Raw genomic sequence first — 26699 nt, 5'->3', positions numbered from 1 at the left:
ATTCCAGGCTTTATGTTAAGAGTAACTAGGGAGCAGCTTTGGAGTCAATAAAGAACTGTTTACTTTTGGATAAAGCATAATATAGCAGCAGTGGTTGGCACCATTTAACATTTAAACAAGATACTTACAGAAGCAAAGGAAAAGTGTGTCCACGCACATGGCATATACACTGAAAAATCCATGTGCAATGAGGTAGGAACCCACAATCACTGTCTACAAAAAAGAGAGTGGTATCATATCTAGGCAATGACAATAACAATAATGTTTAAATTGATTATATTTAACTCTTTATGTCCACCCCTGGTAACCCAAGTTGCTGTCCTCTCACAGCGTCTGTAGGCTATTAGGGCCTGGATGGGGGACAACAGGATTTGGCTGAACCCTGGCAAGACCAAATGGCTTTGAGTATATAGACCCCCAAGATCCAGGACTTTGAATCCTTAGTTCTGGATGAGGTGGCACTACTCCAGACAGATCTGGTTAGCAATTTGGTGGTTCACCTGGACTCATGATTCCTATTCAAATAGCAGGTGGCAGTTGCGGCTAGGAGAGCCTTTGCACAACTTTGGGTTGTGGCTTTTCCTGGGAGAGGAATACCTGCACTCAGTCATTCTTGTATTTGGACTATTGCAAAACACTCTACATCGGGTTTCCCTTGAAGAGCATTTGGAAGCTACACCTGATGCAGAGTGAGGAAGCGTGGGCAGCTTTTGGGGCCACCACCGTTATTCCGTAAGTTGCACTGGCTACCAGTTTGCTTGCAGGTGCAATTCAAAGTGTTGGTTATCACCTTTAAAGCCCTTCATGGCATAGATCCAGATTACTTGAGGAACATCTTATCCCAATGGGATTGGCTCACCCCACCTTTCCAGACAGAGGAGACATGTTGCAGACCCCACATGTTGCAGACCAGCCAGGGAACTCCAGCTGGCAGGATTGAGAAGAGCTTTCTCTGCTGTCATTCCTGCCCTTTGGAATATCTTGCCCCAGGATATCCCACACTTCTGACCTTCCACAAGAGTTTGAAGACTTGGCTCTAACAGTTGAACTGGGGTTCCAGTGGGGGAGGTTCATGTTGTATGTGGCTGATAGATTCAACAACAGATCCCCCCTCCCCCCCATCCTACTCCTTCCTTCCCCATATTCTAATTATAGCTAATAATTGGTATTTTTATAGTACCAAGCAGCACAACTATCAAGGAAGACTTCAATGCTGTAAAAGTAGATTAAATGAACATGAAAACAGCTGCCAAGCAATACAGCTGGAATTGGAGGAAAAAAAATCCATATTTTTAGAAATACTAACCAGAATGGGGACCCAGTAATAATTGAGAGTTGGTGCTGTGTCTTGAATCAGCTTTATTCTTTGGGTGAAAAAAAAGAAAGCAAGGATACCTAAAAAGAAACAAAAATAATTAAATTTCACATTTTTCTCTATATCTTTAGTGCCAATTTGGAAATCCCATAATTTTTACAAACGGGTTTGACCTTGACCCATACATATTTCAACAAATTTCTTTCCCCCTCCCAAATGGGGTTTAAATCTTCTACTTGTTTCTACATATTATGAAAATGAGCTGTAATAACATGCAAGAGAGGTAGAAAAGGTCTTCCCTAGCTTTATGTCCCCTACATATACTGGATTAGAACTCTTGATATCTTAAAATTTGAGGCAAGGCACTTGCAACTAGAAATTTTTAGAAGAGCAAAAGTAGGATTGAAATACAGCAAAATGTGGAAAGGTACAGAAATCATACTTGGGAAAAGAAACAGCTTTACCTCCAGCTATATTAGGGTCCCATTCCTGTTATACAAAAAAAAGGTTTTGACCCCTGCTTTAAATATATTCTTTATTGCCTATACCAATTACATTCAAATGCAAATTCAATAAGTGAAATCTGCATGGAAACACCAAAAAGATGACCAAATGAGTGACCAACCTTGAGAGCAAAGCCAAAATATCAAATATCTTACCAACGCTTCCCACAATTAGGATTTTTCCAAGGAAAAACAGGAAATCAGTAACTTTGTCCAAAACAGCCACCCTGAATACAGAGAGGAAACAGTTACAGTTACAGATAGTCCATGAACATAATTGAGCCCAAAATTTCAATTGCTCAGCAAGACTGTTGTGAGTTTTGTTCCATTTTGCAACCTTTCTTGCCACAGTTGTTAAGTGAATCACTGTGTGTCAAGTTCCAGCTAAGAAGCCCAAGGAAGAAAAACACCAGAGACATTGTGATCTGTAATGTAAACTTTATTAGGCATTAGCAAACCAGTACAATAGAAGGAAAGCTAGCTCGTTATGGCAGGAAATTAATTAATTAATTAATTAAAAGAGTAAAACTTTCCCTCCCTTCTATGACAGTTCAGGTCACATTGTCTAATTAATCTTTCAGCAATTGTTAAGAGAAAAAAACTTCAATTCACCAAAACATCTCTTCAGCGGCTTTAGCTCTCGTGCTGATAGGGAGCACCTGTGGATCCTAACTCTCCCTTCTCCCCCCTTAACTGTAGACAAGCTAGAAGCACTACAGCGGCCCTAAAGACAGTAAATTTCATAGCTTGGCAGGCTGGCCTCTAGAAGGAAAAGGTAACCTGGAAAACAAAAAAGAATACACATCATTGCTTATTCTTCCCTTGTACTGGTCCTGGTTTTGAGGGGTACTTAGTGTGGAAATGTTTTACTAAACGATCCCCTGGACTTTCACCCATATAGCTTCTGATATCAGATACCCTTCCCACTGGATTAAGTATTGCGATTTCCATTTGTGGATGGATTTGCTTAAATTCATAATGTGTTTCCCCTTCTACCACTATTGGGACTGGGGCTGCCTCCCCTACTAGTCTCATTGTGGATCCCCTATATGGTTTCAGTAAGATGAAATGGAATACTGGGTGCACTTTACCCAATAACCTTGGTAGTCTTAGCATTACTATCACTGGGTTGACTTTTATGATGAGGAAAGGATCTATATACTTCGTCCCTAACTTCTTGTAAGTTTGTCTCACCTTAAGATACTTGGTGGACAGATACACTTTATCTCCTATATGGAACGTTTCCTGGGGAGCTCATTTTTTTGTCTGCTTGCTTTTTCCGACTTTTGGCTGCTATAGTTAAAGCCCATTTTGCATCGCTCCAGACCTGTTGGAATGAACCCAGCTTAGGGTGCTCAAGGAGGGTGTCACTGCACGTTTTTTTTAGTTCGTCCGAAAAGCTCAATTTTAACTGTACATTTCTTTCTGTTCTGCACCTGTGTTGATAACCTATCTGGTAACCATAGTGAATGTCATGTGGTCTAGCTATGTTATGAGTTAGCTTTGCTGTGTGCGCAAGCGTAAAAAGTTTTTCTAGTTTTTGTCTTCACTTTTCTTTTACTGTCTGATGTGATAGGATGTAGTCGGTTAGCTTTCTTTGTTTATATATATTTTTCTTTTGTGATTAAAGGTTTTTAATAGAATATGCGTCGGGAGTGACTTTCAGGTGGCAAGGCTTTGTCGCAGGCAGCCATTCTGGCTGTCAGCCCCGTTGTCTCCGTAGAGCCGCCGAAAACAGCGCCGATCAGCTGTTTTGACGGCTTAGAAGCCCGCTCCTCAGGAAAAGAGGAGGGGGTGAGCGCCCAGGTAGGGGTAGAGCTCTCCGGGGCCGCCAGAGCTAAAATTCTGGCGGCTGAAGGATTGAGCCCCCCCCGAAGCCTGAGTTTGCTCCGGACTGTGGGGCGCCTCTGCTCCGGGCTTTTAGAACAGAGCAGGGCATCAGCAACCATCCCTGCCAGCAAGAGAGAACTTTAGAGAACTTGGATGCAGGCAGAGCTGTATCAGATGAAAGTGAATTTCTGATCTTTAACTCGGTGGATTTTGTGGAGTTTGATGAAAGTGAAAGTGCGTAGCAGGCAATAGTGGGTGAAAATGGCTGCCAAATCTTCAAAAGTTCCTAGAAGTGCGGGGGCTTCTCCGGTGCAGCAATCTTCCTTACAAGCCTTAATGCCCCCCCGCACCTGCACCAACTTTTACAGTTAAAGACTTGCAGGATGTTTTGCAAGAGGCTATGAAAAAGCAATCTCAACAATTAGTTGAACTTATGGATGAGAAGCTTACAGAACCTATGGATGAGAAGTTAACAGAAATGAGGGCAGACATCTTACTTGCATTTCAAGGCATGGCTGTATGCATAGAGCGCTTGGACGAGAGAGTGGAAGATCTCAGCCAAAATAATATCAGATTAGATGCAAAAATGACAGAGACTGAAAATGTGGTGGATAAAATTGACAATGATGGATAAGGATCCAAAAATATCGATTCAGGTTGCCCAATTTTGTGCCACCATCTGCACAATATGTCGCACCATTATTAAGGTCTGAAAAAAAATTAATATGTTTTATTTTGAGAATTTTGGATTGTATTTATTGATCGTTTGGTGGTTCTATACGTTGTAAATATGGATGTAAGATTGTTACTGCTGTTATATATTTTGATTGTGTCTGGCCTTAAGGCTGTAATAAACAGATTGATACTATAAAAACCATATGTTTTGGCATCTTTTTCATATCTCATTTGCATTTCCAGGTGTGGCCAACATTATAGCTTCAATGCCCTGTTCTTCCAGTTCTTGTTTAGTTTATAGTTTCTCTTCAGTGTTCAAAATGTCTCTATAAATCACAAGTTTCTCATACTAATTAGATTTGGGTGACCAAACACTTCCATTGTCGAGATCCATCTTGGTATTTTCATATTTTATTTTTCTTTTTCTTTTTCTTTTCCCATGTTAGAAGCAAAGGATTTCTTACAGTGATTTTGAAAGTATTTATGGATTTTTTTCTTCCCAAACCATAGAAAGATGTGCCATCAGAGTTGTAAGTCATGTCCTTCTAAGTATAGTAATCTTTTGTGTTTAAGGGTTATCCATTCTTTTAACCATATTAATGCAGCTGCTTGATAGTATAGAGCCCAGTCTGGTAACCCAAATCCTCCATTTTCTTTCATTTTTTTGTAACATTTTCAGTCTAATTCTGGCTTTTTTTCTCCTTGCCAGATAAATTTCAAAATTGATTCATTTAACTCATCAAAAACAAAATTTCTCTATTTTTGTAGGTATTGTTTGGAATAAAAAGAATTTACCAAAATGTTTATTTTTACTGTCACTATTCTTCGTAATATTGATAGTTGTAAGTTTTTTCATTTTACCAGGTTTAGTTTTGTTTTAATATAATTTATCTTCTTTTATTGTTGCACACCTTGCTGTTAAATATATTCCCAGGTATTTAACTTTCTTGACTACCTGGAGGTCTGTTTTTTCTGACAGTGGGTTTTTTTGTTTGTCTATAAGGTTTTTGTTTATCATTTTATTCTTTTCTCTGTTTTATTATCAGTCCTGCTACATCTCCAAATTCTTCACTCATCAATAATTTAGGGCTTGTCTCCAACGGATCTTCTAATATAAATACCAAATTATCCACAAATGCTTGTAGTTTATATTTTTTCATCTTTTATCTCCATTCCTTTAATTTCTGGGTCCTGTCTAACATTTCTATTCAACAGTTCCAAAGTTGAAATAAATAAAAATGGAGCTAGTGGACACCCTTGTCTAGTGCCTTATTTTAACATTAAAGGTCTCTGTGAAATCTCCATTTACAATTATTTTAGCTACTTGTCTAATTGTATTTATGAAATTTTCTCCAAAATCCATACAGTTTAGTTGTTGTACCATAAGTTACCAATTAACGTTATCAAAGGCTTTTTGCACATCTAAAAAAATTAGTACCATTTGCTTCCTTGGATGCATTTCATAATATTCCAGTGTATCTAAAATAATTCTTAAATTGTTCTTTATTGTCTCTTTGGTAAGAATCCATTTTTTGGTCTGGATGTATAAATTCAATCAAAAATCTCTTCAATCTTTCTTGCTATTATTGAAGCAAAAATTTTATAATCCACATTTAATAGAGATATTGGTCTACAGTTCTTTATCTGGGTCAAGTCTGAGTCTTCTTTTGGTATTAAGGTAATATTGGCTTCTGTCCACGTATTTGGTGATTTGGCCTCTAATAGTACCTCATTAAGGGATGTGGTGGCTCAGTGGGTTAGGACGCTGAACTTGTCGATCAGAAGGTTGGCAGTTTGGCGGGTTGAATCCCGAGTGCCACATAACAGAGTGAGCACCTGTTACTTGTCCCAGCTTCTGCCAACCTAGCAGTTCGAAAGCACGTAAAAATGCAAGTAGAAAAATAGGGACCACTATGGTGGGAAGGTAACAGTGTTCCGTGCGCCTTTGGTGTCTAGTCATGCCGGCCACATGAGCATGGAGACGTCTTCGGACAAGCGCTGGCTCTTCGGCTTTGAAACAGAGATGAGCACCGGCCCCTAGAGTCGGAAACGACTAGCACGCATGTGCGGGGGAACCTTTACCTTTTTTAGTACCTCATTACACACTTCTTGCATTAATGGGGTTAGTACATCTTGTAGACATTTGTAAAATTCTGTGGGTAGCTCATCTGGGCCTAGTGTCTTGTCATTTTTTTGCTTTTTTATCACTTCTGTCAGCTTCATCATTGTTATTTTCCCATTTGGCATATTTTTAAAGTTCTCTAAAATTTTTGGTAGCTTGGCATTTTCTATATATATCACCTTATTTTTTCCTGGGTAATTTCTTCTATATCATAGAGTGTTTCATAACATTGTTTATTTTTTTTATTGTATCATTTTGTAAATCGCCTCTCACATCTTGCAATTTATCAGTTTTCTCTTTCTTTTTTCAGTTTATAAGCTAACCATCTACCCAGCTTGTTAGCATTTTCAAAAAAGTTTTGTTTTGCTCTTTTAATTTGTTGGGCTATTTCTTCAGCTTCTATTAAATTAAATTTGTATTTTATTATCTTCATTTGTTTTTTAAGAGTTTTCTTTTGTGGGTCTCTTTGTAGTTCTGATTCTAATTTCATAAATTCTTCCTTTAGTTTTGTTTGTTGTTGTTTTTCTTGTTCTTTTTTGCCATATAAGTTATAGCTAATCCTCTAAAGTATGCTTTGGCTGTGTCCCAAACATTTTTTTTGCAATATATTTTTATTGATTTTTTTAAAAAAACATAAATCACTTAATAATTGGTGAACAGTGTGTTGTTTGAGTTATATTTGTAAAACAATCATTAAAAAATGATTTCTATAATCCATAATCCACATAATGGTTTAAGTTGATTTCCTCTTTTCCCAAAATATCCTCTTTTGCAAACATTGAGTTAATACAATTCTTATTGTTTTGGTAGATAACAATTAAATATATAATTTTCCCCAATATTCCTAAAAATAATCGCATCACAGGCAGCAGCATCGTCTTCTCACATGCCGAACCTGCCTGTGTGCACGCATAGGTAAAGGCGAGTGCATGCACCTGGCGCCTGGCATCCCGGGTGACTGTTTTGCCACACAGGCTGACTGCATTCTCAGTGCTACCCTTTCACCCAGGACAACAGGCACCAGGCACATGTGCTCACCTCTGCCTCTGCACATGCACAGGCAGGTTCAGCTTGTTGCCAGTTTGCCTTGTCCGGCCACTCTGCACAGTGAGAAAACTGCATAGCTGCCTGCCGAAACCAGGCTGGGGTCTGGGCAGCATAGCATAGGTAACGTGGACTCTCATGCCACTCGTGGCAACCCTTTCTCAGGAGTCCACAGGTGTGGGAAGAGGGCGAGGGCCATGTTATGTTTCAGGTTCGGACGAGCAGGAAAGACGCCAGGCAGATGAGTACAGAAGAATAGTTGCTTTATTCATAACTTTAACTGTACTGAGGGTTAGGGGTATCCATGCAGTCTTTATATAGTCTCCCATAATCTGAACAACCAATCAGATTGAACCCATCATTCCTGCCAAGTCGACTGCAGCCTGGACTGGAAAGTCCCATCTTGGTTGCTGGAGAACCGTTAGCTTTCCAGCGTACATGTGATAAGGTCTTCCCAAAAGCTCAATACATAACACCCCTTCCCCTTTTAAGGAACAGACCTTATAACCCTTGACATTTAAGGATTATGATTTACTCCCAACCTTCAATGTTTAATTGAATGTTTCACCCCCATTCAAGGTAGAATAATCATAACACGACCTTCTCGGATGTGCAGTGTATAGGTTGCATGCAATGAGACTAAAGACAGCTTTGCTGTTCTGCCAGTAGTATTACACCACCTAAAAGTACAAGTGGACAACAATGAAATTAAAGAATGATTTTCTGAGATATTTACTCTCTGTTAATCCCTTTTCAGTATGCAATGCAACCTAATACATGTTGATCCCCAGAAAACAATGGGCATGCCCACAAGCTGGTAATCAATTTTACACAATGCTTTGTCTTATTTGACTACATAGTCAGCAAGGTATGCAGGTGGCCTGTGAGGCCGTGAGGAATGTCTTTGAGTTCCACCCACTTTGTGGTGTACCAACTTATCTGGCATGCCAGGTGAGTTCATGCTCTCCTGTGCTGGAGAATCTGAGGATGGAGGATTGCTCTGGCTGGCCTCGCCCGGTAGGCCCATCCCAGAGTCAAAACTTGAAGCAGAGTGAGCACAGCAGTCACTGGAGTTTGGCTGATCCGACTGATCAGGGGTTCCATGTTGCACCTCCATGCTGTCTTGGTCCTCTTCAGACTCGAAACCTGCTGTGTGCTGAAAATGCTGATAGGGAGGATAAGAGCTAGCCTGTGTGCCAGCTTGATAACTATGAGAGGGACTAGTACCCCCATACTCAGTGACCGTTCTGGAAATCTCTTCCTTAGTTGGTCCACATGCCGTCTTACCAGACGCCCTCCCTCCACCCCTACTGTGTATGATAGGGGCCCTGATTTGTTAACCACCTTCCCCGGAACCCACAAATGTCCCGGCCCATAATTTCTGGCCCAGACCAAGTCACCAGGTTGTAGCCCCCTCAGGGGTTTGGGTTGAGCAGCATTCTGTCTGGATGGAGTCTGTCCAGCTTAGTGATGAGGCGTCTGCCCCAGCGAAGCTCCACAGGACTTTTTCCTGTGGCTGTACAAGGTGTGGAGTGTTGACAAAGTAGAAAGTCTGCTAGTCTGTGGTTTCAGTCACCTGTGATGATGTGCTTGAGTGTTTCTTTGTTCATTCTCACCATTCGTTCAGCTTGTCCATTCGACGATGGGTGGAATGGTGCAGATGTGGCATGTCTGATCATGTTTGCTTTGAGGAAAGCCTGAAACTCAGCAGCAGTAAATTGAGCCCGATTGTCTGAAACCACAACATCAGGTAGCCCATGTGTAGCAAAAAGTTTCCTCAGCACCTGGATGGCCCTAGCAGTAGTCATATTGGGGACTGGTACTACTTCCAGCCATTTTGAGTGGCTATCCACTACAACTAAGAATAGCTGTCCTTGAAAAGGCCCAGCATAATCAATATGAATCCTGGACCAGGGCATGTGAGTTGCCTCCCATTTATGGACAGGTGCCTGAGGCATTTCAGATCTTGACCTTTGGCAAATATAGCAACCATGTACCTGCTTCTCAACAGCCTTATCTAAACCAGGCCACCACAGGTAGCTTCTAGCTAATGCTTTCATGTCCACTATACCAGGGTGACCCTCATACAAGGACTGTAGTACTCTATCCCTCAAGACTGAGGGGATAATGACTCTATTACCCCATAACAAACATCCTTTGTGTGCAGATAACTCATGCCTTCTGATAAAATAACTCTGGAATTCAGGGCCTGGACTTCTGTCTTGCCATCCTGTGAATACCCATGACAATACTCTGCTTAGAATTCTATCTGTAGCAGTTTCAGCAGCAATGTCCCCAGCATGGAGGGGGAATTCAGGTAACTCCTGTATGGACAGTATTTGTGCAGCAGGGGCTGGATCAGGATCCATAAGAGCTAAGGGTAGCCTACTGAGGCTGTTAGCATGGCCCATTTCCTTTCCAGGTTTGTGAATCATCTTGAAATTATAAGCAGACAAAAATATGGACCACCTGAGCATTCTAAGAGATAATATGTGGGGGGTTTGCTTATCTGTTGTGAATAAGCCCAAAAGAAGTTTGTGATCAGTAAATACAGTGAATTATCTTCCATATAAATAATCATGGAATTTTTTGACCCCAGCCACTATGGCTAAGGCTTCCTTATCAATTTGTGCATAATTTGTTTCAGCAACAGATAAGGTTCTAGAATAATATGCTATGGGGACTTGCTTCCCATTTTATTTCTAAGTGGCTTAGAACAGCTCTCACTCCATAGGGAGATGCATCACAAGCAATGCAAACAAGTTTAGATTCTATATAATGTGTGACAGTAGATTTGTCTGACAACAGGCCCTTAAGGTCCTGAAAACTCCTCTCATGTACATTAGTCCAATTCCAGACAGCCTTCTTATCAAGCAGCCTGTGGAGGGGCTCTGCTATAGCTGCCTTATGAGGCAGAAATGTATGATAAAAATTCAATAAACCCAAAAATGCTTGTAATTCTGCTTTATTCTTGGGACTAGGAGCCATTTTGATGGCCTTTACCTTTGATTCTGCAGTGTGGATTCCACTGGCATCTATATGGAATCCCAAAAACTCTGTTGAAGTGACCCCATACTGCACTTGTTTCTTTTCAATTTAAGGCCCGCGTTGCATAGCCTGTGCAATACAGCCCTGAGCCTACTGGCCAAAACCTCTTCAGATTCTCCTGTGATGAGAACATCATCAAAATATGGGCAAACACCCTGAATGCCCTTAAGTGTGCATTCCATAATTTCTTGAAATATGCCTGGTGCAATGCTTAAGCCAAACTGCAACCATTTGACCTTGAAAGCTCCTTTGTGTGTGAGCCGCTGCTGTGGCCTCGTCTACTGGCAGCTGCTGATACGCCTGCACCAAATCGAGCTTAGCGAAAATGGCGCCTCCCTGTAAAGAGGCGAGAATATGGCTGACTATCGGAACCGGGTAAGCATGCTGGTTTAAAGCTTTGTTTAGGGTGCACTTATAGTCTGTGCAAATACGAACTTCTCCATTTGGCTTAAGTGGGGTAATGATAGGGGTTTCCCATTCCCCCCCTTCAACAGGCTGCAACACTCCTTGTTCCACTAATTTGTCTATTTCTGCTTCGATTTTGTGTTTTAACGCAAATGGAACTCTTCTTGGTTTTATTCTGATTGGCATTACATTAGGGTCTAATTTAAATGAAATAGGCGGCCCTGTGTAAGTTCCCAACTTAGAATCAAACACATCTGCAAATTCCTCACATACAGTTCTGAGGTCAATGTTCGATTTATGCCTGTTATCTGGATTCCCAATGCCTCAAACCAGTCAAGTCCTATCAGACTTGTTCGTTGGCCCTCTACCACTACGACATCCAGGTGCCCTAGAAACTTTTTAAATTTTACTGACAGGGTGGCCTCCCCCTTGATTTTAACATGGGTGTTCTGAAAGCCGGTCAGAATAATGCTTCAGGGCCTCAATTTCACCCAGTGATTGCTGCGGCTGCAAACATAGTTGTTTTTTTTGCCCAAGATGGTGGCGGTCGCGAGCTGAGCTCTGTAAGCTCCGCGATGGGCCTCAATGATTTGGGCAGTTTAGGAAGTCCCATGGGGGCTTGATATCTCCATCAAGGTTTGGAGTGGGGAACAGTTGCCGGGCGCCATTTTCTGTGGTGTGAAGGCCGTCTTTTCCCCCTGGAGTGGCTGCTTTGATTAAAGATCGAGGATCGGCCTCACCACTGCGGATCAGCTGTGGATGCCACGGATCAGCTGTGGACACCATTTTTGGTGGCGCAGAGGTTTCTCCCTCCCTCCGGAATGGTGGTGAGGTTTGAGAGGCTCTGGCAGCTGCAGACTGATCTTGCCGCCTTAGAACAACTGCTGGACGTCGTTTTTACAGTGCTGTGGCCTCCCCCCCCCGGAGTGGCAATGACAGCTGGGAGATTATGGTGGCTGAAGATTGATTTTGCCGCTTTGGAATCAGCTGACAGGCGCCGTTTTTGCGGCACGAAGACTCTTCCCTCTTCCAGAGTGACAATGGTGGCTAGGAGGCCCCCTCTCTCCCTCCTCGGAGTGGCAGCTGTGGCCTGGCAGATTGTGACGGCCGAGGATTGATCTAGCACCTTGGAACAGTTGGTAGACACTGTTTTGTTTTCCTTCCTTTTGAAACGGTGACAATGGCCGGGATATCATGGCGGCTTGAAGATTGACCGTGGCCGCAATTTTGCGCCTTGGAACTGTTTATGGGCACTGCTTTATGATGCGGTGCCCCCCCCTCCGGAAGCATGTCCCTGGAACACCTCCGCCAATTACCATCTTGCCACCCATTGGGTCAGCTTGGCTGGACATGGACATGGTTTATATGTTCTTGCTTCTGTGACTTTCCTTTAAATAGCATGAAATGGACCCAGGAATCGACCGTGATGAGAGGGCGGTTGAATTGACCATCAACCCACCCCACTGATGTGAGAGATCAGTTGGGGTGGGTCTATCCCAGTAGTCCGTGATCAGTCTACCCCAGATTCGACACCTCAACTGTTGTAAGAGGACAGTTGTGGCTCCTTTGTCTGGTTGCCAGCTCGGCTGAGAGTGGGGCCGGCTCGGTGGATCTGAGACACTCTCCGGACTTAATATTACTTTAACATCATTTCAGTGTTAGTTGACCAGTGTTAGAGGACCCAGATTGTTGGGGGCAATTAAGCTGACTTTGTAATAATGCCGCTTGGGGTGTGTGTGAAAGCCCTAATAAGCAGGCATATACATAGGATGAAGGCTACTGCTAAGCTTGTAAGCCACCCTGAGTCTTCAGAGAAGGGCGGGATATAAATGGAATTAAAATAATAAAAAATACCTGCTCATAACTGCCCTAAGTGGACATTGTTAGTATATGGTTCGGTTGTGTTATTCGGTTGTATGCTCTCAGGAGGGTTCCTCCCTCCTGGGTACGACCTGTTGCTCTTTCTTTTACTTCCCTTAAGGACGGGCCCAATTGTTGGGACCCCAAGAGGTGGTTGGGCATAGACAGGGGCCAATGGTGGAAACGTATTAAGAGGCCCCTGGTATGTTTTTAGCTGGTTGTTTTAAGGGGTTAGGGAGGGGGGAATGGTAGGATTGGGAGGGATATAGGATGTATTTTATCAACCGGTTGTCAGTCCGGGCCTGAGATGGTTCCCGGCAAGATCGGGTTGGGGACCTCAGTTTTCCCAGCAGTGGGGTGGGGTTTGAAATCCCCATGACAATTGGGAATGGCAGCAGGTGGTTACACAGAGGGCCATATCAACATCTGGGATCACGCCCCCGCTGTCTTCAAGCGGTGGCACGCTCCGACCCTCTGGTTGGTACCCGCTTATCCGGGGGTGGGGGGGATCAGGCCCCTGAGCTCAGGCTGGTATATTTTAACGCCAGATCCATTGTGAACAAAGCTCTCCTCGTCTGTGATTTGATCAAGGAGGAACGCGCAGATCTGGCATGCATTACAGAAACCTGGTTGGGCTCAGAGGGAGGTGTCCCTCTGACTGAGCTTTGCCCTCCAGGTTTCTGTGTGCTTCACCAGCCGCAGGCTCAGGGTAGGGGTGGGGGTGTGGCGGTGGTTATACGGGAAACCTTATGTCTGCGGGAAACCACTGTTGTACAGATGGGCGGGAGTGAGTCACTCCTCCTGAGGTGCGGCCCTGGGGCTCAGTTGGGCTTGTTGCTGACATACCTGGTGCCCAGCAGTGTAGCAATGGCCCTGCCCGGGCTTCTTGACGCCCTTTCAGGGTTGGTGGTTGAGTTTCCCACACTTATAGTTCTAGGCAACTATAACCTTCCTTCCCTAGGGGGATTGTCAGAGTTAGCTCGGGAGTTCATGGCCTCCATGACGGCCATGGACCTGACCCAAATAATTCAGGGTCCAACTCATGAGGGGGGTCACACTCTCGACCTAGTTTTTCTATCTGGACAGTGGCTTGATGATCTGGGAGGGGGCTCGCCAACTATTGTCCCCCTGTCATGGTCTGATCATCATCTCCTGCGGTTGGTCTTCCGTTTTGCCACCCCTCGCTGCTGGGCTGCGGAACCGACCAGGTGGTTCCGCCCCAGGCGCCTAATGGATCCGGAACGGTTCCAGACGGCGCTTGGGTCTATACCTACTTCCCTCACTCACAGCCTGGCCGACGCCTTGGTGGAGGCCTGGGAAAGGGCTGCCACCGAGGCGCTCAACCATGTTGTACCCTTGCGACCCGATCCGACGCAGATCCCGATGGGCCCCATGGTTTTTTGTGGAGCTCCGGGAGATGAAGCATCGGAGACAGGATCTGGAGAGCTGTTGGAGATTCAGCCGATCTGAATCTGACCGATTGCGGTTGAAAGCCGCTATCAGGACTTACCTCGTGGTGATGAGGACAGCGAAGTCTAATTACTTTGCTGCCCTCATCGCGTCCGCAGATAACCGCCCAGCCACCCTGTTTAGGGTGACCCGGTCCCTCCTTAATCAGGAGTTGAGGGAGGAGCCCTTGCAGGGGTGGGGCGGGGAGTTTAGTCATCATCTTGTGGACAAAATCGCTCAGATTTGGGCCTGTTTGGACTCTGACTGGGCAGAGACTGACAGGGAGGAATCAAGCGGTCTTGAGAATGTCATTTGGAGTGAATTCGATCCTGTGACCCTGGATGAGGTGGACAGGATCATGAGGAGACTGAGTTCCACCACGTGTTTATTAGACCCGTGCCCCTCCTGGCTGGTGTATTCAGCTCGGGAAGAGACACGAGGCTGGTTCCAGGCAGTAATAACTGCTTCTTTGAGAGAGGGTACCTTCCCTATCGCCTTGAAGGAGGCGGTGGTGAGGCCCCTCAAGAAGCCTGCTCTGGACCTGGCTATTTTGAACAACTATCGTCGGGTCTCCAACCTTCGCTTTTTAGTGAAGGTTGTCGAGAGCGTGGTGGCGCATCATCTTCCTTTCTTCCTGGTGGAAACTGATAATCTAGACCCGTACCAATCGGGCTTTAGGCCCGGGTACAGCACGGAGATGGCATTGGTCACACTGGTGAATGATCTCTGGCGGGCTCGGGACAGAGGTTGTTCCTCTGTCCTAGTCCTGTTAGATCTCTCAGCGGCTTTTGATACCATCGACCATGGTATCCTACTGCGGTGTCTCAGGGGGTTGGGAGTGGGGGGCATTGTTTTACAGTGGTTCTCCTCCTACCTTCTGGGCCACTCGCAGTCGGTGTTGACGGGAGGGCAGAGATCCGCCCCAAGGCCTCTCGTTTGTGGAGTTCCTCAGGGGTCGGTCCTCTCTCCCCTTTTGTTCAACAACTACATGAAGCCGCTGGGTGAGCTCATTCATGGTTTTGGGGTAGGGTATCATCAGTATGCTGATGATACCCAGCTCTTTCTTTCCACCCCGAACCAACCCAGTGATGCCCTCAACGTGATGTCCCATTGCATAGAGGCAGTCTGGGTTTGGATGGGGAGAAACAGGCTTCGACTCAATTCTGCCAAGACTGAGTGGCTGTGCATACCGGCATCTCAGGAGAACCAGCTTTGTCCATCGCTAACTATGGGGGGGATGAGGTATTACCCCCCGTTGATAGGGCTCGCAACTTGGGCGTCCTCCTGGATTCACAGCTCAGTTTGGAAGATCATATAGGAGCCGTGACCAGGGGGGCTTTTGCCTAGGTTCGCTTGGTGCACCAGTTGCGGCCCTATCTGGACCGAGATGCTCTACGCACAGTCACTCATACGCTCGTGACCTCCTGGTTAGACTACTGCAATGCTTTCTACATCGGGCTGCCCTTGAGGACCACTTGGTGGCTTCAGCTGGTGCAGAATGCAGCCGCACGAGTTGTGATGGGAGTCTCCCGATACTCCTGTGTAACGCCTCTTCTCCGTGAGCTGCATTGGCTTCCAGTTGCCCTCCGGGTGAGATTCAAGGTGCTGGTGATGACCTATAAAGCCCTAAATGGCATGGGCCCGGATTATCTTAGGGAGCACCTGCTGCCAGCATCAACTTCCCATCGTCCTGTGTGCTCCCATAGGAGAGGGCCTCCTTATGGTGCCGCCGGTCAGGGAGTGCCGGCGGGTGATCCCCAGAGGGAGCGCATTCTCTGTGGGTGTGCCTGCCCTATGGAATGATCTGCCTGTGGAACTCAGGACCACCCCTGACCTTCGTTCGTTTCGCCGGGACCTGAAAACCTGGTTCTTTGATCTATCTGGCCTGGACTGAGGGGTTTTAAGTTTTTAAACTTTGTTTTAATTTGTTGGGCTATTAATTAATTTAATTCATTTTAATTCTATTTCTATTTCAACTTTTATATTGTCTTTTAAATTTTGCCCTGTAAACTGCCCTGAGTCCTTCGGGAATAGGGCGGTATATAAAACTAATTAAATAAATAAATAAATAACGTCTCGTGCGAAATGATCGAGACTGCTCAGCCAGAGTCTAATTCCATTTTACATGGAATGCCTTGTAATTTGATTAAAAGTTTAAGCTTGGATTTAAGGGGATGACAAACCCCTGTGCGGCAGATACTCCTCCGGCTTTTGAAAAACCCCACACTGGTTGGACCCTGGGCCCCGGTACCTCTCCTTGCCGGCTCCCCCGACTGCTGCTTGTGTTGACCGTCTCTTTGACGAGCTCAGCATACGACCGCGATGTGTCCAGTCCTTCCACAGGCCCAACACGTGGACATCCGGAACCTGCAGTTCACGTGGGCATGGTTGCCGCCACAACCCATGCATCTAGGGAAGAGAACTGCCTTATAATTGTTCTCTTTTTGTTGAAGTCCACGTTCATGTGTTCCTGCTTGCTTCTGTAGCTTGTCTATCTCTGTCTCTTCCTCTACTGTGGTTTCACCGCCATATTTTGCGACCTCGTGGTGGATTGATTCTTCTGTTTTGAGAAGTTTGGTGGTTTGCACTACTTGTACTGAGCCTCTGGCTGCTTCGTCAGCCATTATTTCATCTTGTGCCTCCAACAGTGTTAAATTTGGTTTTGCGAATAGTTTCTGTTGGAGGGCTTTATCGCGAAGGCCACATACTAACCGATCCCTCAGGCATTCTTCCAGATTGCAGAATTTGCAAAGATGCACGGCCTGGCGCAGGCCTGCGATGAACTCTGACGCTATTTCTCCTGGGCGTTGCACTCTCTGATCAAATTTGAATCTCCATGCCATTTCGGACATTCTCGGTTTAAAATGTCTGTTCAACTTTTGCTTGAGGTCGGCAAACGATACTGACTCTATTGGCATGGGGGCAAATAGGCTCTCCACTAGATCAGACGTTGCAGGTCCGCATATGCAAGCAGTGTTGCTGCCTTGAGGGCTTCAGCAATTTGATTTGCCCGTAGGTAATTTTCGATCTGCCCGAGGTACAACGACCAATAGTCGGGGTGGCGAATGTCGAACTCTCGGAGCTTGCTGACCTTTGACATCTTCTCCTCCTGCATTCTGGATCCTGCTTCACGAGCTCAGACGGGTAATTCTGAGCCTGTGGTCGCTAGAGTATTAATACTAGCCGGCCGAAAGAGGGGGGGGGAAAGATGCCTCTTTCCACCAGCATGTAAAGCCAACCCCTCGTGACTTCAGCTCTTTGCGAAGCAGGATCCCACCTTCATCGCCACTGTTATGTTTCGGGTTCGGACAAGCAGGAAAGATGCCAGGCAGATGAGTACAGAAGAATAGTTGCTTTATTCATAACTTTAACTGTACTGAGGGTTAGGGGTATCCATGCAGTCTTTATATAGTCTCTCATAATCTGAACAACCAATCAGATTGAACCCATCATTCCCACCAAGTCGACTGCAGCCTGGACTGGAAAGTCCCATCTGGCCTGCTGGAGAACCGTTAGCTTTCCAGCGTACATGTGATAAGGTCTTCCCAAAAGCTCAATACATAACAGGCCATTTGCTGATCTCCTTCAGGGGATGCATTTTTCTCCCATTACAATATCTTCCCGCCATTCTGCTCTTAACGCTGTGTGACTCTTGTCTAGCAATTTACAGTGGCCTTTCAAGCCATGGCCACCGGCAGCACAGCCGCTAGCTCACCGCCACCTCTGCGCATGCCCAGGCAGGCTCAGCTTGTTGCCGGTTCATCTCAGCCAGCTGGCCCAGCCTCTCCACACAATGAGGAGAGCTCTCTGCTGCCTGCTGAAATTGGGCAGGCTGAGTGGGGTCTGGGTGGCGTGGCACAGGGAACGTGGATTCTCATGCCACAACCCTTCCCTAGCTGTTTCTTACTTGTTTGTCACTGCTACCCATGTGCACACTTGGCCTTTTTTTTGTCCTCTCGTCTCTCGCCCCTCCTCCTCCTCCTCCTCAACTTCAGTGCAGCTCCAGCCGACTCTTCCTCCTCCTCCCAAGGCTGCATCTTTTTTTCTCTCTTTCTCCCGCTCAAACTGCCCCCTTTTATATCTCTTCCTGTCTCTGCCCTCTCCTCCTCCTTTCACTTCTGGGTGTGCCGGAAGTACTAATCCTGGGGCCTTGCCTCGCCTCAAACTGCCCTGCAGCTCCTGAAGTCTCACTCATGGCAAATCCTGCACTGCGCCCCTTTGGCTCATTTCCTCCCCTGCTACCCTTGGCTGGGCTGAACAGGGCTGCATACCACCTGCCAATGTACCACAGGTGGTACGTGTACCACTGGTTGAAAAGGCCGTGCCTAAGTAGTCTAGACTAGACTTGTGAATCTTGCATTTTGACAATTTGGCATACAGCTTAGCATCCAATAGTTTCCACTGCACCTGTTGCACTAGTTTCACATGTTAGTCCATGGTTTCAGTGTAAATAAGGATGTCATCCAGGTACACCAAAACCCCTTTAAGTGCTCATGTAGCACCTCATTTATGAATTGCATGAATACTGCAGGGGCTCCCTGTAGTCCAAAAGGCATCACTTTAAATTGCTAGCTTCCGAGGGGGCACTTGAAGGCAGTCTTCCGCTTGTCACCTTGATTCTTATTCAATAGTACACCTCCCTCAGGTCTAATTTTGTGAATATCTTCTGTTTGGCCAAATATCCCAACATGTCCTTCATCAGAGGGAGGGGATACATGTTTTCCATGCACACCCCATCAATCCCACAGAAATCCATGCATAATCTCGACCCATCTTTCTTCTCCTTGAATAGCACTGTTGCCACCACTCAAGATTTGCCGCCTGGATAAAACCCCTTGCTAAGTTCTTATTGATATAATCCCTCATCTCCTTAATCTCCTTCGGAGTCATGGAATACATTTTCAGTTTTGGGAGTTTTGCCCCAGGCAGGATCTTGATAGCACAGTCTGTGGAGCGGTGAGGGAGCAGGACATCACATTCTCTCTCGCTGAATGTCTCCACGAGGGTTGCAGTACTCCCTTGGGACAGATTTTATTTATTTATTTATTTAAATTTATATGCCGCCCTTCTCCCTGAGGACTTAGGGTGGCTCACAACAATAAAAATTAAAAAAACATAGGATGAAAAGTTTTTAAAAAGAATTAAACAATAAATACAATAATTACGTGGCAATTTAAAAACCTGATAAAAACCTAATTAAAAACCGTAGTCAGTCCAGACCCACTTGTTGCAACAACCAAGTCTTCAGGTCACGGCAGAAGGACCTGAAGGTCAGGAGTCATCTGCTGCTCCGGGGGTAATTCATTCCAGAGGGTCGGCGCACCCACAGAGAAGGCTCTCCCCCTGGGGGTCTCCAGCCGGCATTGCCTGGCCGACGGCACCCTCCTGGAGGCCGACTCTGTGGGAGTAACAAGGCTTGCTTGAGGAAGAACACCAGCTTATTAAGGTTTCAGTTAAATGTTGCTCTCAGTTGCGGGGATGGAGGTGGTCTTGGTGCTGGCCAGGGTCCCATCATATGGATTCATCCATGGGTGGGCTCCATACCCAGGAGCCAGCAGGGCCTACCAGTCTACTCTCCCAGGCTGGGGGGAGGTGCCATTGGCAGACTGCAAGCCCTCGATCCCGGACAAGGGCCGAGTTACAGAGACATCCCTGGTTGCACACTAGTTACTCCTCTGACCACCACAGCTGTTGCTCCCACTGTTGCTGGGAGCTGTGCCAAACCTCCCTGAGGTCTGGGATCCAGTTGTGGGGCTGGCTCAGACTTCCAAGCTACTGAGCTTCTGCTTCAGTTGCTCCACCGACTGGCTGCCGCACATTGGTAAGTAGCGTTCTCTCAGTGATAGCCATTCCAAGGTTCCTTGCTTCTACCATACTCTGCCCAGCTCAGGGCAAGGGTAGCATAGTAGGAATTCGGCTTTGGCGGCTTTTGGCAAACTTCTCACCACTTCTCCAATTCAGGCCAGTTGAACACAGCTGCTCCACCCATCCTCCCTAGGACTGGGATTGGCTCCTTTTATTCAGCCCGCTCCCTGGGACGCATTGAGGATGGTGGGGTTTCAAAGCTGCTTTAGACCCCACTTGGGGTCTTGTTGATCAACCCTGCCCCGGCTCCAGCTGGCTGCTCTGTTTCAGGCATCTTCTCTTGAGTCTTCACTACCCCTGTGGGGGCTACCAGGAAGAGCATAGGAGCTCAGGACCTCTCAATAGGAATTGAAGTTGAAGAGAGCTAGCATAGTGTCAAGTTCTAGCTAAGAAGCCCAGTGAAGAAAAACACCAGAGACATTGTGAATGTCAAGGTTCCGACTAATGAAACCAAATAAAGCAGAACTCAGAGGCTTGAAGTTTCCTCAAAGCACATGTTTATTGGATACATATTTTTGTCATGGTCAAAAGTGAAACCAACTCTAAAATTCCCGAGGGATTCAATGTAACCAAATGTAACAATTCCCTCTCCTCTACTATGCTATAGATCATGCTACCCAATAAAAGCAATTGGCAAAGAGCAAAACTGTCATTTTCTTCCCTCCTTCTCCCCCCCCCCACCTGTGGCAACTCAGAATGACAAAGATGGCTTCAGAAATCTTCAGATTTGATAGTGATATCTAATGTAAACTATATTAGGTATTAGCAAACCAGTACGATAGAAGGAAAGCTAGCTCTGAGAATATGGAAGGAAAGATAATTAAAAGATAATTAAAAGAGTAAAACTTTCCCTCTCCTCTCTGACAGTTCAGGTCACAATCTTCCAGTAATGAGAAGAAACTTTGGTTTGCCAAAACATCTCTTCAGCGGCTTCGGCTCTCTTGCTGATAGGGAGCACCTGTAGATCTCAAACTCCACCCCCCCAGTAACTGTAGACAAGCTAGAAGCACTACAGTGGTCCTAAAGACAGTAAATTTCATACCTTGACACTGTGGCTGTTAAGTTAGTTACATTAATTGGACAATGTGACCTGAACTGTCAGAGAGGGGAGGGAAAGTTTTACTCTTTTAATTATCTGTTTCCTTCCATATTTTTAGAGCTAGCTTTCCTTCTATTGTTTGTTAAGTAAATCTGGTTTCTCCATTGACTTTATCTATCAGAAGGTCACAAAAAGTGATCACATGGCTCTGGACACTGCAACCGTCATAAATATATGCCAGTTGCCAAGTGTCCAAATTTTGATCATGTGACTGAGAATACTTCAGTGGTTGTTAAATGTGAAAAATGGTCACAAGTTACTTTTTCCAATGTTCTTGTAACTTCAAATGGTTACTTAATGAATGTTTGTAAGTCAAGGACTACCCAAATAGAATTGTTATACAAATATAACTGAGAATGTTACAGCAATACCTAATTTTTATCATGCATTCGTAGAACCCAGGCAATTTTCTTTGGGACTAAGTTAGTTTAGAACTTTGGAACTAAGCAGAGATGGACCTGGTTAGCAGATGATGGAAGACTACCTGAAAATTTTCCATTGCTAGTGGGCAATGGAAAAAACATCCTGAAAGAAAGAAGTGGCAAACACTTCCATACCACCAGAAATAGAAAAGGACCATGAAATCAAGCTCAGTTGAAAGAAGACTTCCCCTTTTCTTTTAGATCATAAGTAAGCAGAATCAGCTGGGGCTTACTTATCTTACTTACAGTCTTACTGATATATTACAATATCTTCTCTTGCTACATTTCCATTTAAAAACAAATATTTTAAAGTGGTCAAATATTCAAACTGAGCACATCTTGTAATTTTTCAATAATAAATTACTGTTTGCATGAATGAATAAATGTTTACAGCATTTTCATGCCACTTTCCATTTTAAAATTATGAAGTAAGTTTAGGTTTATAAGAATTGCTATAAGGTATAGAATATAACTAATAAAATATATAAATAATTTCATAATTAGGGCAGGTGATACAATTTATTTATATTTCTATGCTACCCATCTCATTCTGCAAAGTGTTAGTCAAGAGAACATGGATGCATTCATACACACAGGTATTCATATTTCTGTACTAGTCTCCAGTTGAGAATCCAGTTTGTTCCACAATGTAAGTGCTATCATAAAGAATGCCTACTGCCACTGGACATTTAAATGATAATGATTGTACCACTTTATCATGGAATTTTCAGCTACTAAATCTACAATAAAGAACTTTGCTGAGCTCCTCCAATTAGAATAATAAATCCAAAAGCAGCTTTCAGGCCCTCACCTGATTATGTTCCTCATGAGCAAGGAAAAGGCATTCCTGGCAGAAGTGCAGAAATTGGTACCGTAAATAGCAATCTGGGGAAATTGTCAAAGGGGGGAGAGAAAATTTATTGAAGAACATTATTTTTTTTACAAAGACATGATTACTTAGAGCCAGAAAAAGACAAATATATAATATTAGGAAATATTAATGCCATGATAAAACATAACAAACAAACAAGCAAACACATTTTTACATGACTTTTGAGAATATGAAGGGAAGGGAATAAGAAGGAAAATATACTGTACTTGCCTGGATCTCTCTTATTTTGTTTGTTATGTTTTCCCATCATGTCCCCCAAGCTCAGCTAGCTTTAAAAAAGTTATTTATTTATTAATCAATAACTATTCTATCAGGCCCCCAGTTTATTTCATAACCAACTTCACAATAAAAATCAATACAGAATTAACATGAATGGGTAATTAGCATTTACATCTGAAAACATGTACCGTATTTTCCGGCATATAAGATGACTTTTTAACCCATGAAAATCTTCTCAAAAGTCAGGGGTGCTGAAACTTTAGGGACAGGGCTGGCTGGAATACCTGGAGCGGATCTCCCACTTAGTCTGCGCAGGGAAAGCGGGACCAATTCGAGTAGAAGCTGCAGTCTGTGATTTTTTACAGGCTGGGGTCTGGGCATCTTTCCTTCTAAAGTTGAAGAGCAGCTGTAGTCTATCCCAACTTGAAAGGCAGGTGGGGAATGCCGCAGCCAGAGCAGCTGCTTAGCTCTAAGGACACATTTGACTCAGGAACTGGGCGGGCTGGCTGGAAAACCTGGCTTACAATTTAAAGCACAAATCAATGTGCTTAGCAATAGTCTTCATTCTATGTATATGCCTGCTTATTAGAGCTTTCACCCCCCCCAAGCAGCATTATTACAAAGTCAGCTTATTGCTCCCAACAATCTGGGTCCTCATTTTACCTACCTCGGAAGGATGGAAGGCTGAGTCAATCTTGAGTCTGGTGGGATGCGAACCTGCACTAATTGCAGGCAGCTGGTGTTACTTAAGGCTCTGCACAGGGAAAGCTTTAGAGTGAATTAGGAAAAGTGAAAAAGTGAATTAAGAAAATAGGAAACGGTTGCTGGAATTGGGTATGTGTTGTTTAACGAAGAGAAGGGTGAGGGATGACATGATAGCAGTGATCCAATATCTCAGGGGCTACCACAAAGAAAAGGGAGTCAAGCTATTCTCCAAAGCACCTGAAAGCAGGACAAGAAGCAATGGATGGAAACTAGTCAAGGAGAGAAGCAACCTAGAACTAAGGAGAAACTTCCTGACAGTTAGAACAATTAACCAGTGGAACAACCTGCCTCCAGAAGTGGTGAATGCTCCAACACTGGAAGTTTTTAAGAAGAGACTGGACAGCCATTTGTCTGAAATGGTATAGGGTTTCCTGCCTTAGCAGGGGGTTGGACTAGATGACCTCCAAGGTCCCTTCCAACTTCTTCTTCTTCTTCTTCTTCTTCTTCTTCTTCTTCTTCTTATTCTTATTATTATTATTATTATTATTATTATTATTATTATTAAGTTTAATCCACTTGCACTGTTTTATGTTTACATGTTTGATGACAAACAGCCTTATGTTTATAAGTGACAGTTTTCCTACTAAGTACCTGCATGTCATAAGCATTTGAATTAAAATTACCATATTAAAATCAAATCTGATGTTTTTTAATTTTTATTTGGTGTGCGTTGGAAGAGGGGTAGTCTTATACGGCGAGTATAGCCCAAACCCTATAATTTAACAGGAAATGTAGGGGGTCGTCTTATACGCCCAGTCGTCTTATACACCGGAAAATACGGTACTAAGAATGAAGAATACAGTAACTGCTGCAGCATTGGCACAGCATCATCAGGACAAGTAAATGCACTATACAAATGACCAAGATGAATGCATTTGGCAGCCAAGTCTGCTTTAAATGTTTTAACGAATAATGAAGAATCTAAAGGAAAACTTGCAACTTCTGCCAAAGGTATAAACTCTTTAGAATAGTTCCCTTACTGTGCAGAGCATCTAGAAATCTGCATTAATGCCCTAAATAAGTCACAGGTGTTTGAATTCCTCACCATAATGTATGCATTTCTATTCAAAAACTTGATGAACTTCTCCAGACACCAGAAGCAGCATTTGAAACAGGTCAAAAGGAACTTGGCAAACATATTCTCAGAAGCTAATGGATTGCAAAACAGAACAGGAGAAAGTTCTTATTATTTTCTCTATCACATTAGAGTCATGTATCCCTCTGATTATTTACTTACTTACTTACTTACTTACTTACTTGGGCTTTTACAGCACAAAATCCCTACAGGTCTTAAACTGCTACAGAATGTGACAACAAAGATCAAAATAAAAATTTAAAAAAATCTTAGCACCCTACAAACCACAATAGCACCATCCCTTGGAGGTAGGTTTACGAAAGAAATGCCTGAAAGTTTTAGCCAGTAAAAAGGATCAATACCTTTTAGTTTATGATCTAAGTATTCCAGAATGACTCGAATGACCTGAACAATGGCAAGAATCAGCGATCCAAAGGCCAGTGAACCTGTGTGATACCTACAGGGAGAAAACAGCAGCAGAGAAAGGCTGCAACACACCAGTACACATTTTCTTAAAGAGGGAGGATGACATAGTTCTTGACTGGAGTCTCTTCTGGCTGTAGGAAATGCTACTATGCTGAAGAACTGTGTCTTCTCAAGCAGCACTTGCCAGGCCCAAGAGAGACTTCTTTGTGGGTCTATGCTTTTGCAAAATCCTCTTCAGACTTTCACAAGTTTTTGAAACTACCTGTGATGTACATCATGTTGACTCTCCTCTCACAAAGAAAACTGCAGCACTTTTCATCCAAGGGAATCTAAGTGGGCCTTGAATAAGCCTAATATCTACTTCAGTTGTAATACAGGCTTCTCAGAAATCAGCTTTCTTTTCCAAACCACAAAGCAAACAACAATTTGCAATCTCATCTTATCCAAATCACAAAGAATTTTATACTAAGCTTGCACCTATCTTTTCTGTGAATTTAGTGGTCCTGTCAGAACCCATTTTTCCCTGTGGGGGGGCGATCCATCTCATGTCTTTCCTGTTTCTTTCTTTCTGAGGCTTCTGCCATTCCCAAGGGGGAGGGGGGAAGGTTCTGTGTTATGTTATTCTGCTTTGCTACAATGTATCCTTTCCGCTGTTCCTGCATGCTGAACTGGCTTTCCCTTGATGTTACCTTGGGGTGAGAAAAGAATGTGTCTCCGGCCATCTAGTTTATCTCTCACTGCGGAATGGAAGGTGTGAAAACCCAACAATATCTTCACAAGCATAGGAAAGGACCCCGTTATCAGCTCTTTTCCCACAGCGAACAACGCCTGGGGAGTTGCCCATTCAAACTAACCGGATGAACTATTTGGGGTGGGGTTTTGCTTGAGACTCTTTTAACCTATTGATCTGAGTGGGAAACCCTCAGATCCTGCCTATCATGCCTGCTATCAGCTTCTCCTAATAAAAGTTCCTTTTGGAAAGAAACTGTTCCAGGAGTGCTGCTTTCTTGGGATGAGGTTTTGAAGTGGGCCCTGACAGGTCCCTAATAATAATTTCCTATTCCTCCAAAAGGTAAACATTGCTGATATCAAGGCAAATGGACATTTTTCCTTTGCACCCCATTCCCTTTACCTGAGTGCTCGGCCAAAGGAGGAGAAGAGGGGAAATGCTGGCATATCATCAGGTTTTTTAAAAGCCCAGTAGTATGATGCAAAGGCCCCAGCAAGTGTAACTTGGCCCAAAGCAATGACAAAGTTGGCCAGCCAAAAGAACATGAAAATATTGAAAATCTGAAAGATGATGAGGTACTTGTGGTAGGCAGTCTCACCACCATAGAAGGCAAAGAGGCAATGTGCTCCTGGGCACAGCTTTGTGACATTGGAATTACTGAAGGTCTAAAAGAAGGAAGAAAATTGTTATTTGTTAAAGTTCCATTTAAACATCTTACTTGAAAATAATGTTGCTTTTTTATTTTATTTCCCCTAAATATATACGCAAGTTTCCAAAAATCTGGGCAGAAAAGAAATTTTGCCTTGTGAATTTCCAGAATTTGGCTTCTAGAATGTCCAGAATGTGCCAATTATTAATTCATGATATAACTGTTCCTTTTCTTTTGCTTTTCAAAAAGTAATTTAAAATAATGAACAAGGCGTAGAGCTAATTCTCCAATAAAGCTATGCTTATA

The 26699-nt window shown here is 44.0% G+C and overlaps 1 protein-coding gene across 4 annotated transcripts in view; it reads right to left on the bottom strand.

Moving 5' to 3' along the window:
- Positions 1-26699, bottom strand: part of SLC44A2 (solute carrier family 44 member 2 (CTL2 blood group)) — a 173419-nt gene that overhangs the window by 51444 nt on the left and 95276 nt on the right. For all 4 annotated transcript variants that reach the window (XR_014491644.1, XR_014491645.1, XM_083355835.1 and 1 more), the window contains 7 exons: positions 26147-26409; positions 24951-25045; positions 24559-24662; positions 22449-22522; positions 1975-2045; positions 1307-1395; positions 129-213 (listed from right to left, as the gene is read on the bottom strand). Coding sequence is in view for 2 of the 4 variants with exons in the window: in XM_083355835.1 (XP_083211961.1) it covers positions 129-213; positions 1307-1395; positions 1975-2045; positions 22449-22522; positions 24559-24662; positions 24951-25045; positions 26147-26409 (781 nt within the window). In the remaining 2 variants the exon portion in view is untranslated. The remainder of the gene's footprint in view (positions 1-128; positions 214-1306; positions 1396-1974; positions 2046-22448; positions 22523-24558; positions 24663-24950; positions 25046-26146; positions 26410-26699) is intronic.

Source organism: Vipera ursinii (genome assembly GCF_947247035.1).
Source record: "Vipera ursinii genome assembly, chromosome: 2".
In the NCBI taxonomy this organism is placed as follows: domain Eukaryota; kingdom Metazoa; phylum Chordata; class Lepidosauria; order Squamata; family Viperidae; genus Vipera; species Vipera ursinii.
This window is presented reverse-complemented; position numbering and strand designations above follow the sequence as displayed.